This window comes from Mustela nigripes, chromosome 17, assembly GCF_022355385.1.
Source record: "Mustela nigripes isolate SB6536 chromosome 17, MUSNIG.SB6536, whole genome shotgun sequence".
Lineage (NCBI taxonomy): Eukaryota > Metazoa > Chordata > Mammalia > Carnivora > Mustelidae > Mustela > Mustela nigripes.
In genome coordinates, this window is record NC_081573.1 from 43,005,135 (window position 1) to 43,022,401 (window position 17,267).

At 39.1% G+C, this 17,267-nt stretch overlaps 1 protein-coding gene across 1 annotated transcript in view; it reads left to right on the forward strand.

Annotated features, from left to right (window-relative positions):
* TANGO6 (transport and golgi organization 6 homolog) overlaps window positions 1-17,267 on the forward strand; it is a 184,316-nt gene that overhangs the window by 30,277 nt on the left and 136,772 nt on the right. Inside the window, exon 7 of the mRNA XM_059382416.1 lies at window positions 3,345-3,427. Coding sequence (XP_059238399.1) covers window positions 3,345-3,427 — 83 coding nt within the window. The remainder of the gene's footprint in view (window positions 1-3,344; window positions 3,428-17,267) is intronic.

A 17,267-nucleotide genomic window follows, 5' to 3' on the forward strand; every position in this document is an offset into this window, starting at 1 on the left:
TTTTTTTTTTTTTTTTTTTTTTTAAGTAGTCTCCACACCCAGTGTGGAGCCCAGTCCAGGGTCTTGAATTCATAACCCTGTACGACCTGAGCTGAGGTTAAGAATTGGATGTTTGGGGCGCCTGGGTGGCTCAGTGGGTTGAGCCGCTGCCTTCGGCTCAGGTCATGATCTCAGGGTCCTTGGATCGAGTCCCGCATCGGGCTCTCTGCTCAGCAGGGAGCCTGCTTCCCTCTCTCTCTCTCTCTCTATCTGCCTCTCCATCTACTTGTGATCTCTCTCTGTCAAATAAATAAAGAAAATCTTAAAAAAAAAAAAAAAGAGTTGGATGTTTAACAGACAAGAAAGTCTAATTCTGGTGCATAGTAAAACTTCACCAAATTGAGCCTGGCAAAGTAAAATTTGTGATTATTCAGACATGATAAATATCATATATGTGTGTGTGTGTGTGTTTATTTATTTATATATATATTTTTGATATCTATGGATAGGCCCAAACTAAACATGATACTTGAATAAGTAATTAAATTTCCTTTATATATTTTATAGAAATCTAGTCTAGAATCAGTATATTTTTCAAAAAATAAATTATTATTTCCTTTCTTTTTAAAGATTTTTTTTTTTTAAGTACTCTGTACACCCCACCTGGAGCTTGAATGCACAGCCCTGACCTCAAGAGTCATGCTCCACCGACTAAGCCAGTCGGGCACCCCTGAAATATTATTTCTGTTGGCCTTCTGCTTTAGGGTCTAGGAATTCTTATATACCTAATCTCATGTACTGGGACTATACCTCATTACTAATCTATTCTCTAGTCTGTGTCTGATTAGGTGTTCTAGCCTGGGGCAGTGGTTCTCATGGTGTGGTCTCAGGGCCTGTAGCACTAGCATCACCCGGGAATTTATTAGAAATACAACTTCATTATTAGTTATTTGAAATATAAGTGGGCTCTCCCCAGACCTACTGAATCATGAATGCTGGTGTTGGTCTCAACAATCTGTGGTTTTTGTTGTTGTTGTTTTTTAAAGATTTATTTATTTATTTGACAGTCAGATCACAAGTAGGCAGAGAGGCAGGCAGAGAGAGAGAGGAGGAAGCAGGCTCTCTGCTGAGCAGAGAGCCCGATGTGGGGCTCCATCCCAGGACCCTGGGACCATGACCCGAGCCAAAGGCAGAGACTTTAACCCACTGAGCCACCTAGGCGCCCCAACAATCTGTGTTTTAACAGACCCTTCTGGATAATTCAATTGTGTGTCCCAAGTTTGAGTCCCAGTCTAAGAGCACTATTCTTGGGAGGCCTCGATTCAGTCCATTTGTGGATCAATTATTTTTGTCCTGAACCTTCTTCATTCATTTTAGGAATATTTACTGGACATCTGTTTGCCAGGCATTTCTTCATGTGTTAGATTATATTTGTAACACCAGCTATATGTTTTGCATCAACAGTATATGGATAACAGAAAGGACTATATAATAGTCTGGCTGGTTTTAGATAGTTAGCTCCATCATTGCCACCAAGATCACATTTGTAATACTGTGGCAATTATGATGAATACCCATATTTTATAAATTCTAAGGTGCACATGCTTTTCACGTAAAAAGACCTTAATTTTGGAAGTATTTTTCACATTTTTAAAAACTCTGATATCAAGATGCATCTCACGGGCGCCTGGGTGGCTCAGTGGGTTAAGCCGCTGCCTTCAGTTCAGGTCATGATCTCAGGGTCCTGGGATCGAGTCCCGCATCGGGCTCTCTGCTCAGCAGGGAGCCTGCTTCTCTCTCTCTCTCTCTCTGCCTGCCTCTCTGCCTACTTGTGATCTCTCTCTTCAAATAAATAAATAAAATCTTTAAAAAAAAAAAAAGATGCATCTCACAATTATTGTTGGCCAGATAGGAATCATGGCATTGCCATGCAATGCAAATGAACGTTAAAACTTAGAGATTGGACATCAGCAATTTAGGAAAAAATCATGAAGACAGTGGTAGAGTGGAGAACTTCTTAGAAATGTCACATCACCCTCACCCTTGGTGGCACAGGGGCGATATATTCTGGCAAAATATGGGCATCAGTAATGGCGTTCAAATGTTTCAGAAGAGCTGGACTCGTAATGTGAAGTTTCAAGAATTTCTTATTTTTATCCTAATTATATAGCTTATATAAGGAATGATATATATTAGAACTGTTTAAATAATCTAAAACAATTCTCAGTGCTTAAAAAAAAAAAGATTTTATTTATTTGGCAGAGAGAGACACAGCGAGAGAGGGGACATAAATGGGGAGTGGGAGAGGGAGAAGCAGGCTTCCCGCTGAGCAGGGGGCCCGACGAGGGGCTCCATCCTAGGACCCTGGGATCATGCCCTGAGCTGAAAGCAGATCCCTAATGAATGAGACACTTAGGCGTCCCTCAATACTTTTTTTAATTAAGTTTTTAAGTCTTCATTCCAGTATAATTAACATACAGCATTAAATTAGTTTCAGGTGTGCCATATGGTGACTGAACAACTCTGTATGTTACTCAGTGCTGATCATGATAAACATATTCTTTAATCTCCGGTGCCTCTTTCACCCTTTCCCTTACCCACCTCCCCTCTTTTAATACTTTCTTAAAAACTCTAGTAAAAAACATTTTTTTAATATTTTATTTTTAGGGGTGTTTGGGTGACTCAGTTGTTAAGCGGCTGCCTTCGGCTCAGGTCATGATCCTGGGTCATGGGAGCAAGCCACATGTCGGACTCTCTGCTCAGCCAGGAGTTTGCTTCTTCCTATCCTCCACTGCTCCCCCTGCTTGTGCTCCCTCCCCCTCCACTCCCTGTCAAATAAATAAAGTAACATCTTTTAAAAAAAAAAAAAGATTTTTAAATAATCTGTACACTCAACATGGGGCTCAAACTCACAACCCTGAGATCAAGAGTCTGATGCTTTACTGATTGAGCCAGCTAGGTGCCCTGTTTTAAAACTTTTTAAAGGGAAATTTTCAATCACATCTGTAGAGAAAAGTTTAATAAATTCCTTTGTATCAATCACTTAACCATTGGCTCTGTCATTTTCATTTAGTCCAGTCCCCAACTTTTTATTCATTAAATTTACAAGTAAAATTTCAAGGTACAATGTTTCATAGGTTACTTGTTTTTTTCTTTTTTAGTGATATATAAAACAATAATGAATGTTTATAATCATTGGCATAATAGATTTCATGAAATACTGTATTTGGTGTTGTATGTTGTATGTATGACAAATCTCTAATTTTAGATGTTACTTATAGAACTATCTAGTAAAATCTTTCTCAAGTCATGAGTCCTATTCAGTCAGGCACTGAGTATGGGTAATTTTGTTTTTTGTTCTCTAGAGATTCCAGAGAGTGACATGGTGCCAGGGATCATTTTGGTGTCAGAAGAAGAACTTACTAGATGTATTGAGGATGTATTTAAGGTTGGTAATTTGAGTCACTAATGTTTTTAGCTAATACTTAAACTTAGTCTTTTAAAATAGTTTTGCCTTTTTAATCAGTACTTCAAGAACTGGAGTGACTAATCCTGAATTCCAAATGACCAGTATTTTTTTTTTCATTTTGAAAACGTGAAAACTATAAGCTGTTAGTAAAAAAAAAATACATTTTGAAACTGTCAGTTTCATCATTTACTCTGAATGTTAAACAGTTTAGATTCTCTAACTGATTCATACAACTTATAAAAGCATGTCTTTTGAAGAAGCGAATGGTGGCATTTACAATGCTTTAGGTTTCCCAAACTGTATGATAGTATTGAATTTACTTTGTATCTTTTGATAGTAATCCCCATCATAAAACATCTGAGTAGATGAATCTTGCAAATGACTATCTAAATATATTACTGAAAATGAAAAAGAAATGTATGCTGACTATGATTATAGTCTTTTTTTTTTTTTTTAAGATTTTATTTATTTATTTGACAGAGAGAGATACACACACACATTGAGTGAAGGAACACAAGCAGGGGTCATGGAAGAGGGAGAAGCAGGCTTCCCGTGGAGCAGGGAGCCCACTGTGGGGCTTGATCCCACACTGAAGACACATGGAAGGCACCCCTTCTATGATTACAGTTTATAAATACATATGAAACACGAATTTTGAGACAAAAAAATGAAATCCATTGTGTGAGGGCCAGATGGAGCTGGGGTAAATATTCTTTAAAGTTTATTTCAATAAATTTGTAATAGTATTTTACTATTAAAAATATCCACAGTAGTAAACACCTTTCAAAATTATATTCTATGTTAAAAAAGATACATCTGCTCTGGGAAAATAGTTTGGCAGTTCCTCAAAAAGTTAAACATGGATTAGTATTATATGACCCAGTAATTCCACTTTTAGGTATATACCCAGGAGAAATGAAAACATGTTCAGACACAAACCTGTGCACAGATGTTCTTCGCAGCATTACTCGTAAAAGCCAAAACGTGGGAACAGCCCAAATGTCTATCAGCTGATAAATGGATAAGCAAATGTGATATATCCATAGAGTGAAATATTTTTTAGCCCTAAGAAGGAATGAAGTATGGACACATGCCACAACACAAACATTTAAAAATAAAAATTTTTAAACTTTAAGAGAAGCCAAAAACAAAGGACCATACTTTGTATAATTCCATCTACATAGAATATTCAGAATAGGCAAATGCACAGAGACAGAAAGTAGACTAGTTGTTGCGAGGGCCTGGAGATGGGGAATTAGAAATGGCTGTTAATAGGTATAGGGTTTCTTTTTGAGATAAGGAAATAGTTGTGGAATTAGACAGTGGTGATAGTTATACAACCTTGTGAATACAGTAACAGCCAGTTGTACATTTTAAGAATAAATTTTATGGCATATGAATTGTTCATCAATAATTTAAAAATTCTACATTTCCCACTTCTATAGCAATAAATTAAACATTTTAGAGTAAATATTTAGTTTTTTATGAAATGATTTAAACATACAAAAAAATTAATAGTGAAACACTTATGTACCCACCACTCAGCTTAAGAAATTAAACATTACCAATTCAGTTGAAATCTTCGATCTGCCTACTCCGGTCACACTTCCTTTACTTCCTACCTGAAGGTGCATTGTGGTTTTAATTAACAGTTCTCTTATTATTAGTGAGTTGAACATCTTTTTGTGTTCTTGGCTCATCCATAATTTTCCCTTCTGTAAATTGCCTATTCATCATATATTTTGGGCTTTTAAAAAATTAGTTTGTTTACCTCTTCAGAATTTTTTTAGAATAACCTTTTATTATAAAATGGTTCTATCAAGACTGTTTATATACTTAAAACATAAAATAATGTTTTAAGTGTATAATGATTTTTAGTAAGTTTACAGAGTTAAACTGTCACCACAATATAATTTTGGAACATTTCCGTTACCCAAAATGATTCCTGTGCCTATTTATAGTCATTCCTTGTTCCTACCTTCAGCCCTAGGCAAGCCTTAATCTACTCTCTACCTCTGTGGAATTGCCTTTTGTGGCTGTTTCATGGGAGGGGAACCATGCAACATGTGATCTTTTGTGGCTAGTTTCTCTCTCTTAGCCTAGTGGTGTTCGTTTGTTTATTTGTTCTTGTGTTTTAAATAATCTCTGTGCCCAAAATGGGGCTTGAACTCACAACCCTGGGATCAAGAGTCACATGCTCTACCAACTGAGCCAGCCAGGCGCCTGCCCCTCTCTTTGCATGATGTTTCTAAGGTTTATCCAGATTGTTTCATAGATCACTATTTTTGTCCCTTTTAATTGCTAAGTAATATTCCATTGTGTGAATATACCACATTTTGTTTATTTGTTCATTAGTTGATGGACCTTTGACTATAGAGTAAATCTTTCTTTTTTTTTAAAATAACTTTAGATGTCCATTGATTGATGAATGGACAAAGAAGATGTGGTATGTTTATATAATGAAATATTACTCAGCCATCAACAAGAATGAAATCTTGCCATTTACAGCCATGTGGATGGAGCTAGAGGGTATTATGCTAAGTGAAATAAGAGAAAGACAAATATCATATGATCTCATTCATATGTGTAATTTAAGAAAAAACAAATGAACATATGGGAGGGGAGAAAACAAAAAAGGAGAGAGAAAAAAACCATAAGAGACTCTTTTTTTTTGTACTTTTAAAAATTTTTAAATTTTTTCTTTTTTTTTTTTTTTTAGTTTAAATTCAGTTATTTAACATATAACGTATTATTGGTTTCAGAGGTAGAGGTCAGTGATTCATTAGGCTTACATAATATCCAGTGCTTGTTACATCATGTGCCTTCCTTAATGTCTCTCACCCAGTTACACCAACCTCCTATCCCCTCCTATCCAGCAACCCTGTTTGTTTCCTACAATTAAGAGTCTCTAACCATAAGAGACACTTTTTTTTTTTTAAAGATTTTATTTATTTATTTATTTGACAGATAGAGATCACAAGTAGGCAGAGAGGCAGGCAGGGGGCGGGGGAAGCAGGCTCTGTGCTGAGCAGAGAGCCAGATGTAGGGCTCGATCCCAGGACCCTGGGATCATGACCTTAGCCGAAGGCAGAGGCTTTAACCCACTGAGCCACCCAGGCACCCCACCATAAGAGACTCCTAAGGATAGAGAGCAAACTGAGGGTTGATGGAAGGAGACAGGTAGGAGATGGGCTAGGTGGGGGATGGATATTAAGGAGGGCACTTGTGATGAGCACTGTGTGTTGTATCTAAGTGATGAAGCACTGAATTCTACTCCAGAAACCAATATTGCATTGTACGTTAACCAACTAAAAGTTAAATAAAAAAATAAAAATGAAACAGCTTTGTAAGACATAATTCACATACTTTACAATTCACCCATTTGTGCAAATGGGGCACCTGGGTGGCTCAGTCGGTTAAGTGTCTGACTCTTGATTCTATCTCAGTCATGGTCTCAGGGTCATGAGACTGAGCCCTGCATCAGGCTCTGTGCTCAGTGGGGGAGCCTGCTTGAGATTCTCTCTCCCTCTCCCTCTGCTTCCTCCCCTCCACCTCACACTCTCTCTTTCAGTAAATAAATCTTTTAAAAAATGAAAAAAAAAAAGAAAAAGAAAGTATGCAAATCAGTGGAGTTTTATTATATTCACAGGTTTGTGCAGCCATCATCACAACGGATTTGAGGATGCTTCATCACACAAAAACAAACCTCACACTACTCCCAAAGCCCTCCACCACCCCTCCCTCCACTCTCCCGCCCTCTCACCCCTCAAGCCCCAGGCAGCCGTTAATCTACTTTCTCTTTCTCTGGATTTGCCTATTCTGGACATTGCATGTACATGGCATTGTACAATATGTAGTCTTTTGTGATTGTCCTCCTCTACTTAGCATGACTTTATTTAGCTTTGTAATATTGTAATATGAACCAGGACTTCATTTTTTATTTATTTTTTATTTTTAAGTAATCTCTACACTCAACAAGGGGTTTGGACTCACAACGCTTAGATCAAGAGTTGCATGCTCTACTGACAGAGCCGTCCAAGTGCCCCAAGACTTCATTCTTTTTTATTGCTGAATAGTATCCTGTTGTAGGTATAGACAGTATTTTGTAATTCACTCAGCCTCTCATGCATGTTTGGGTTGTTTCTACATTTTGGCTATTGTGATTAAAGCTGCCACAGACATTTGTGTAGGAGTCTTTGTGTAACATGTTTTTATTTCTCTTGGGTATGTTGCTAGATCTTACAGTAACTGTTTAAACCTGAGTAGAATTGCTAGATCTTATAGTCAGTCTGTATTTAACCATTTGAAGAACTACCAAAGTGGCTACACCATTTTACATTCTCTCTAGCAGCTTCTGAGGGTATAGAGTAAATCTTAAGTTATATTCTTTCAGGTAAGAAGGCCGATGCTTTTCTTTTGTTTTAAACTTTATGTAAGATAGTGATAATTTGGGTGCCTGGGTGGCTCAGTGGGTTAAGCCTCTGCCTTCGGCTCAGGTTGCGATCTCAGGGTCCTGGGATCAAGTCCCGCCTCAGGCTCTCTGCTCAGTGGGAAGCCTGCTTCTCCTTCCCTCTCTGCCTGCCTCTCTGCCTACTTGTGATCTCTCTCTATGTCAAATAAATAAATAAAATATTTTTTTTTAAAAAGTGATAATTTGTAGATATAAAATGCATGCTGAAAAAATTCAAAACTCAATCTCTTCAACACTCAGCTTTTTATTAAAGTAGGACGTTTGCTACCCTTTCATTTAATTTCACTGTTAAAAAAAAGGAGAATATCCTTAAGAGGGTTGACCTGGCATACAAATATAGAATTAAATAGTTTATAGATAAAACATGACACAGTGACTTACTGAATATAATGCTGGTTTTGTTTTTTTAAATGCCTTATTTAGAGACTTATGAAAAGGAAGTTTTTATATCCTATTCTACATATGCGTAGACAAGGACATTTATATTATAGAAAGAAGAAATTATATAGAACAGTCTGGAAGGCAAATGTTCTGAATCGGAGAACAAGGCCCAGCTAACTTTCAGAAAGGTTGTCTTCAGTCACATACCATCTAAGGAATATCAGGATGAAAAATCGTTAAATGGTTGGGTGTGGAATGTCAGAAAGACTTGAAAGTGGTATTGAGGGTAGAACTAATTTTGACTAAACTTTGGTAAAAAAAAAAAAACCTGCATAGTATTTCTGGGAAATTTAAAAAAAAAAAAAAGTTGCTTTTGCTTTTCAAGGAAAAAGAAAGCAAAACAACTTCTTTCTGGCAAGTGGATTAGCCTCTAAAAAATGGAGCTCCAGAAATAGTGAATCCTGCCATTGTTCCTATTCTTGCCCAAAACAGGGGGGGGGGGGGGGGGGGGAAAAAAACCCTCCTAATTTGGTGAACAGTTTGGTGAATCTAAAACCTCCTGGAGAGGCAAGCAGAACATTAGTTTGCTATAAACACTTGATTATGCACAAAAGATTGGGACTGTTAGGAAAGCAGGAAGGGGTGCAGAAGGGTAATCATTCTCCCTACAAGGTTTTGGCAGCTCAGCTGCAATGGGAAAACAGAGGAAATGTGTATGTTGGAAGAAAATGGTAAACACTGTGTAAAGTTTAGCAACAAAGGATGTGTTGTCTTTATTAACTTTCTGCTAATACTAAATTATAGAGCACAGCTCAAAGGCAGGAAATAAGGAAAACATCTGGGATCGCTGAATTGATCCAGCAACACACTGGGTAGCGGGAGGGTACAAGAGGGTGTTTAATTTTAGAGAAACATTTGGGAACATTTCCAGCTCTGCTTTTCTTTTTCTCTTCTTTTCTTCCTAACAGATTTATTGGGATATAATTCATATACCACACCACTCATGCATTTAAAGTGTCCAACTCAATGCTTTTCATATACTCACTGGGTTATGTAACCGTTATGGCAAATCTGATCTTAGAATATTATTGACCCCCTAAAAGGACCCCATACCTATTAGCTGTCACTCTCCATTTTCCCAACTTTGCCCCTAGCTATAGTCAACTACTAAAATCTACTTTCTGTCTCTATAGATTGGCCTATTCTCGATGTAAATGGACTCACACAACATGTGGTCTTTCGTAGTTGACTTTTTACCAGCAGGATTTTTTTTAAAGATTCATCCTGTCGTTACATGAAGCAGCAGCACTTCATTCCTTTTAATGCCAAGTAGGATTCTATTATATGGATACACCACATGTTGTTAGTTGATGGAGATTTGTGTTGTTTCCACATTTTGTCTCTTGTGAACAATGCTGCTGGAGACCTTCGTGTACAGGTTTTTGTGTGGACATATGTTTTTGTTTCTCTTGAGTGGGGAGAGTGAAGCTGGGAGTGAAATCGCTGGATCATATGGTAGGACTGTGCTCAACTTTTGGAGGTTCTGTCAGATTGTTTTCCAGAGCGGCAGCACAATTTTACATTCCTGCCAGCAGAGCATGAAAATTCCAGTTTATCCTCTCTGCCCACCATTCCCACTACCAGACCACTTGTCTCCTCCAACTCCCCTTCTCCATCTCTCCCCCACTCTTCTCCATTATGATGGCCTTGCTGGTGGGCGCGGAGCAGTATCTTATTGTGGTTTTGACTCGCATTTCCCCAATGACTAATGATGTTAAAAAGCCTGTTTTGTGCTTCAGTTTATTTTGTCTCAGAACCTCATTTGACATTTCCAGTCGGATGTTCTGTGTTACCTGTATCGTGTTAGCGCCTATCTGGCTGCCATCTCAGCACCTAACTGCAGAGCGCCTTAGCTCCTCAGAGCCAGTTTCTTCTTTACTTTATACACAATCCAGATCAGATTGGTTTTCTGTTTAAGACTGTAGTGGAATTAGAAGTAGTAGATTAGGAAGTTAGTTCGGAGTGCCCTGCTGGCTCAGGTGGAAGAGCATGAAACCCTTGATCTCAGAGTTGTGAATTTGAGCCCCATGTTGGGTTGTAAAGATTACTTAAAATCTTGGGGCACCTGGGTGGCTTAGTTGGTTAACCATCTCTCCCTAGTTTAGCTCCCTGCTCAATGGGGAGTCTGCTTCTCCCTTTTCTTCTGCTCCTCCCCGCACTCAAATAAATAAAAAATCTTTTAAAAAAAAGTTTAGTAAGTAAATGAATAATAAAATATATATATATATTTAAAAGGAAGCAAGTTAAACTACCTAAGTCTTACTGACAGGAGTTTTGTGCTTACTGGCCATTTGCATGTCTTCCTTAGAGAAATTTCTATTAAGATCCTTTGCCCATTTTTAAATTGGATTGTCTTTCTTCTCATTGATGGGTTGGGGGATGGGAGAGAGAGGAGGAAGCAGGCTCCCCACTGAGCAGAGAGCCCGATGTGAGGCTTGATCCCAGGACCCTGGGATCATGGGATCATGACCTGAGCCGAAGGCAGAGGCTTTAACCCACTGAGCCACCCAGGCGCCCAAAAGAAGGTCTTTTTATGCTTGCATCCTTTACATACAGCACAGAATGGAGCAGTGTGGTTCTGGGTGGCCAGGTGGAAAGTTCTCAACAATATAGGTGTATATGTAGATGCTCACTGAATTGAACTGAAAATTTGGCATAGCCACTTGTACTTGTGCATAAATAATTCTCATGATTTCTATGTGTGTACCTTACATCTGGTAAAATTACTTAAGCTGAGAAGGGGATTTGTAGCTCAAATAACTTTTAGTCCAATGGCTTCCTATTCTTTTTCCTTTTGACTCTGAATGTCTGGGGTCCTATCCCTAGAATACTTAACCTTTTTTTTTTTTTTTTTTTTTTTTGTCCTCTCTGGTACAAGAGGGATAAATGGTTTTTCTGTGCTTGCAGAGGTAAAGAGAGATCTAGGCTTCATAGAAATTGGTTCTGGGTAGGGCAGGATAAGAGAATTGTAAAAATTCTTTACAATTTGGACATTTTCTTGCTCTTAAGAGAACCTGCCAGAATCTGATACCAGGTGGGACTGGGAGGGTGTAGGCGATGTTTCCTTTTAGTATTCCTCACAGTACTTGCCGAGACTCCCTAAAGGCAGAAGAAATTTGAGGGTAGGAAAGGCTAGAAGGTACCTAATTAGTTTATATACTTTATTCTCATTTCCATTTTATCTCTCTGTTTCCAGATTCAGGGAATCCTGACTTTAATTATACAAGTCTTTTTTTTTTTTTTTTCTCCATTTAATCTTAACAAATTTCTAATTAAAGTTACTTTCTCAGACTGGCCAATTGACTCCTCTTTCTAAATTTTTAATTGTTTTTAATAGAGTAAAATGAAATAAAAGACTCTTGGAGCTGGAAGGAAATATAGAAATTATTTATTTATTTATTTATTTATTTAAAGATTTTATTTATTTATTTGATAGACAGAGATCACAAGTAGGCAGAGAGGCAGGCGGAGAATGAGAGAGAGAGAGAGAGGAGGAGGAAGCAGGCTCCCTGCTAAGCAGAGAGCACGATGCGGGGCTCGATTCCAGGACCCTGGGATCATGACCTGAGCTGAAGGCAGAGGCTTTAACCCACTGAGCCACCCAGGCGCCCCTATTTTTTTGGTTTTTGAATAGATGGTTTTTTAGAGCAGTTTTATGTGCACAGAAAAGTTGAACAGAGCGCCATGTATCTCCCGCCCCCCACATGTGCACAGCCTCTCCCACAGGTAACCTTTCCTATCAGAGTGGGTTTTGTGTTACAGTTGAGGACCCTTAACACTGACACACCAGTATCGTCCAAAGTTCATAGTTTACATTAGGTTTCACTCTTGGTGTGGTATATTCTTTGGGTTTGACAAATTAATCCCTCATTTTACAGTAAAAGGAAGCAAAATCCAGAAGAGTGTGAAGTGACTTGTCCTAAGTCATACTCGTGAGTGCCAGATCTGGTCCAGGAACCAATTCTTTTGTCCCTTCCCTTTCACTGTGTTGAGAAAAGATAGTATTTGTACATGGTACACCTTTAAGAAGTACTACAAAAGGCTTTGCAGTAAAAAGTTAGTTACTTCTCCCAGTAAAAAGTTAGTTTGTTCCCTAAATGCAGTCATTCTTTCTGGATGTTCCCAACTCTAATTGAACTGTAACCTTGAATAACATGCAGAGGACCACAAGAAGTATCCTTGGTGCATGGATGGCTCAGTCGCAAGCATTCATCTCTTGATTTTGGCTCAGGTCTGGATGTTTCCAACTCTAATTGAACTGTAACCTTGAATAACATGCAGAGGACCACAAGAAGTATCCTTGGTGCCTGGATGGCTCAGTCGCAAGCATTCAACTCTTGATTTTGGCTCAGGTCATGATGTCAAGGTTGTGAGGTTGTGTCCCATATCAGGCTCCACACTCAGCAAAGTGTTGGCTTGAGATTTTCTCTCTCTCCCACTGCCTTCCCTGACTAAAATAAATAAATAAATAAATAAATAAATATTTTTAAGTATCCTTCAAAGCTGTGGAAGAGTCAAGTGTTAGATGGTACATTCAGATTCTGTGGTATAGTGTAGTGAAAAGCACCTGGGCTTTTGAGTCCAATAGACCTGGGTTGGAATCTGGCTCAAGGGTGATGATCCATGTGACTTCAGGTGACTTATTTAACGCTTGAGTTGTAGGGATGAGACAAGGTAACTTGTGGAAGGTTCATTGTATACTTTAGCAAATAATTTGGCTCAGAAAACTGTCAGTTCTCTTTTGGTTCAAGGAAACACTTTTTTAAAAAGATTATTTTATGTAATACACCCTGAAAGCATGCACGGCGCAAAATACTATATTAGGTAACTTGCCTTGTCCTTTTCCTTCTCACAAGTCTTAATTAAACTCAGTAAGTGCATTAGAAATTCTGGAACATGACTATCAAAAGGATCACTGTGATATTTTAGAAGGCAGCATTTGACTAGTTTAATCTTTAACAGGGGTACAATCAAGTTCCAGCCTGTACTGAATTTCAGTGTTAGGATTCAGTCAGCTTGATTCATGTTTGTATTTCCACACGTCTACATCCCCATAAAAGATAAGGCCATGAATTAAGGAGACAGTCCCATTTATAGCTGTATCAGCAGGTATTTAGGGATCAATGTAACATTTGCACAGGGCTGTATGTTTTACAAAATATTTTAACATGAATTATCTTAGCTGGTCTTTAAGCCAAAAGCTTAGCACTTGCCTTATAAATGAGGACACTGAATCCTAGAGGGGTTTAAATGTCTTACCCATGTTCACTCACTTAATACGTGATTTTGGGCAATCATGTAGGTGTCAGAAACAAAATTCATACCTGTTTCCTGTTTCCTGCCTTCCTGGTTCTCTTTCAACCCTACAGTGGTCCCAGAGGGATGTACTTAACCATGTAATGGAAGTCTAGTAAATGAGAAAGGGGGGATGTGAGGGCTGCTTTCCGTTTGGTTTTGCTTTGAATCAAAAACACATGTTTATTCTTAATACTTCTGACCATTTGGACTCTGGGTTTTTCCTTTCCTTTTTAATTTAAATTTCTAGTTAGTCCTTCCAGAGAAATTCAGTCTTTCAGATATTGAACATAGGTGTTGGGTAAGCCAGTACAATAAAAGCAAACCTCCTTTTGTTCAATCTACTCCCCCTTCCATGGCTGAAGTTCTGTGATGCTTCAGTTAATTAACATTGATTGAATAGCTTCTAGCTACATCTTAAAAAAGAAAGAAAAAAGAAGAAGAAGAGAAAGTACAGAGGGCTTTCTAATTTCCCCACAAAAACGGAACTTTTGAGAAAATAAAAAGCATTCAGTGTACTTTATTCATTCGTTCTTTGATTCAGTTAATCAGTCACCAAAAACATTTTTGTGAGGTACATACAGAATGGCAGATACTCTTCTAGGTTTACAAACACAGAAATCATTAAAAGCCAGTTACTGCTTTCAGGGAGCTCCCAGTCAAGCAGTTACAGGTAGTGTGTGATCTCTTGTTAAGAATATTTAGAAACGTGTCTCTATTATTTGTTAAGAGTAGTCTCTAAGCTCCAATGGAAGGTTGTAAGGCCTAACCGCAGACACCTCTTCTCGTGGCTGGATCTGTGATAGAAAGTCAAGATGCGTTGGGAAAGGACTGTGGAAATCCCCAAGCTGCCAGTAGGGTCATTGGTACCCATTTGTTTTCTCATGTGATCTATTCTGAGCCATTATGATTTTTATAGACCCATACTCTCCTCTTATTTTGTCCATCAACCATGTCCTCCATATTTATACCGGTAAAGTCACGGGTAGACTTGAAACTTCATCTTTTCTTCAAAGCGCCATTTCACTTACTCTCAGAGAGGCTTTCTCACACCAAAGAATTGAAAACATACCTTGAGAGCCTGTCTCTACCTTCCCTGCTTCAGCTTTCCCACCTCTTGGTATTTTGTTTGGTGGTCCCTAGACCCTACAGATACCTCAAGTAACAAGAAAACCTTTCAACTAAACAGGATTTCATCTTTAAAGTACTAACTTCAGAACTGATAGGAGGGAAAGCATGTGGGGAGGGTTAGAAATTTGTACAACTTGGTCAAATTTCAGTGCTTAAAAACTTTGGGGATGGTGGAGGTTCATGTTTTGCAACTAGTTTTACCTCTTAATTGCTGAGGTACCAGAAGGATACAGAAGAAGAGAGCAAATTTGCACTCAGATCAGGGGATGGTGGATTAGATACCAAAGCTCAATTAATCTAACCTCCTTGTTTTCTAGGTAAGGAAACTGAGACTCAGAGAAGTCAGTTGATTTGTGTTAATTCTTGTAAATGGTCAGTAGGAGTATTACAAGCAACCCTACTTGAAACATACCCAGTTGTTATACTGCTGAGAAGAGGGAATTTCCATCAGTCAAAATAATACATAAAGCAGGGATTGTGTTTCAAATCTTGAACTCCAATCCCACTTTGCCTCTCGGTGAGCAGGAAAGAACTGCAACTAGGTGGAGACTACAATAAGCACAGTCCAAGGAAATTCCACAACACCCCACTGTTAGGGTGTCGATTCGGGGTTGTAGGACCCTCTCCACTGTGGGGCAGGAACAGCTTACTGTTGGGCCTTCACTGTTTCCTCAGTGGGTACTGTCACCAGCTTAAGTGTGGAGGAAACTGGGAGGAACTGGTCCCAACAGTTTCTTCCATATGTAGTAGGACTTTATTGGAAGGACTATTTTTTTGTTTTGTTTTGTTTTGTTTTCCAAGAGCATTTGGTCATTGTCAGTGCAGTCAGCAAGAGATGACAGTGTAACATTGGATGAATCAGTGCGGCCTCCTGTGTCCCTTTATAGGTCACTAAACACCAGGTATAAGTCGGTGATCTGCGGAGTCCACAGGAAGTGGGAAGTGACCAGATTCCATTTTGGGTGTGTATATAGAGGCTAATGTTGGATGTGAGGTGTACACCAAATTGTTAACCCATATATGAGTTGAGTGCCAGGCAAGAGATTGGCAGGAGGGCACTGTCCTTGGAAAGGCCTGGCCACAGTGTGTCCCTGGAGATCTACTGGAAGGCTTGGTACAAGGGGGCTGTATGATTCCTAAGAGTCTCAGTAGGAGGAAGGGGAGGTGGTGCAGAAGCCGCTGTCCATGGTGCCACTCAGGAACTCTCGCCCGACTTTGCAGAAGTACCAGGACTAGAGTCATCAACAGCCCAACAAGCTGGGGCCCACTGATTCTGCGGGAAGGTGGCTGGGATGAAGTTGGTGTGGGTTAGGGACTGAAGCAACGAAAACAGGCACATGGGGAAGTGAGTAGTGGGAGGCCATGGAGTACTTGCTTTATTCTTTTTAAAACTGTGAAATACACATGACATAAAATTTACCATTTTAACCACTTTCAAGTATACAGTTCTCTGGCATTTAGTCCATTCTTACTCACACAGTTATCATCAGTGTCTAGTTCCAGGACTTGCTCATCACCCCAAATGGAAACACCATCTACCCATTAAGTGATCCGTCCCCATTTTCCCGTCCTCCTCATCTGCTCTCCGTCTTGTCCCTATGGACTGTGCGTGGATTTTATGTCAGGCCGATCTGGGTTCACCCTGGCTCTGCTACTTACTAAGAGTACCTTGGCTCAACTAACTTCGCTTCTCTCAGCCTGTTTTCCACATTTTTAGAATGGGCATAAAAATGCTTAACCCTCAGGACTTGTGAGAATTGATTGTATATTAAATGTTTGGCTGAATAACCCAGTTTATTCTTGAGTAGACATTGCAGTAAATGGTAGTTACTGTTGGCTTTGTGAAAACGGTTAGCAGTGGGGTTCCTTTAAGTTGTATACTTCTGTAACAACTGCTTAGTCACCAGGCATTCAGGTAACACAGTTTAATCATCCATCCTGATAGGTGCTGAAATAGAGAAAGAGAGGGGCTAGTTGAAGAGGGGAGTGAGAACTATGTACTTATGGGCTGACTTTATGTTATAAGCCTTAAAGTACTATTAGAATTTAGAGGAGACAAGTCATTAGTGGTGGCCAGATGCTTCCTAAATACTTGAATCAGTGAATGAGTGGGTGAACCTTTGGAACAGTCAAATAAATTGTAGGCCTGTGGAAAAGGTAGAACTTTCAGATGGCCCATCCAAAGCTTTTGAAAAATAAATGTCCTCCCATCGAGGAAGTTTATTTATTCATTTTTAAAAGATTTTATTTAGGGGCGCCTGGGTGGCTCAGAGGGTTAAAGCCTCTGCCTTCGGCTCGGGTCATGATCCCGGGGTCCTGGGATCGAGCCCCGCATCGGGCTCTCTGCTCAGCGGGGAGCCTGCTTCCTCCTCTCTCTCTCTCTGCCTGCCTCTCTGCCTGCTTGTGATCTCTGTCTGTCAAATAAATAAATAAAATCTTAAAAAAAAAAAAGATTTTATTTATCTAGTTGACAGGGAAAGA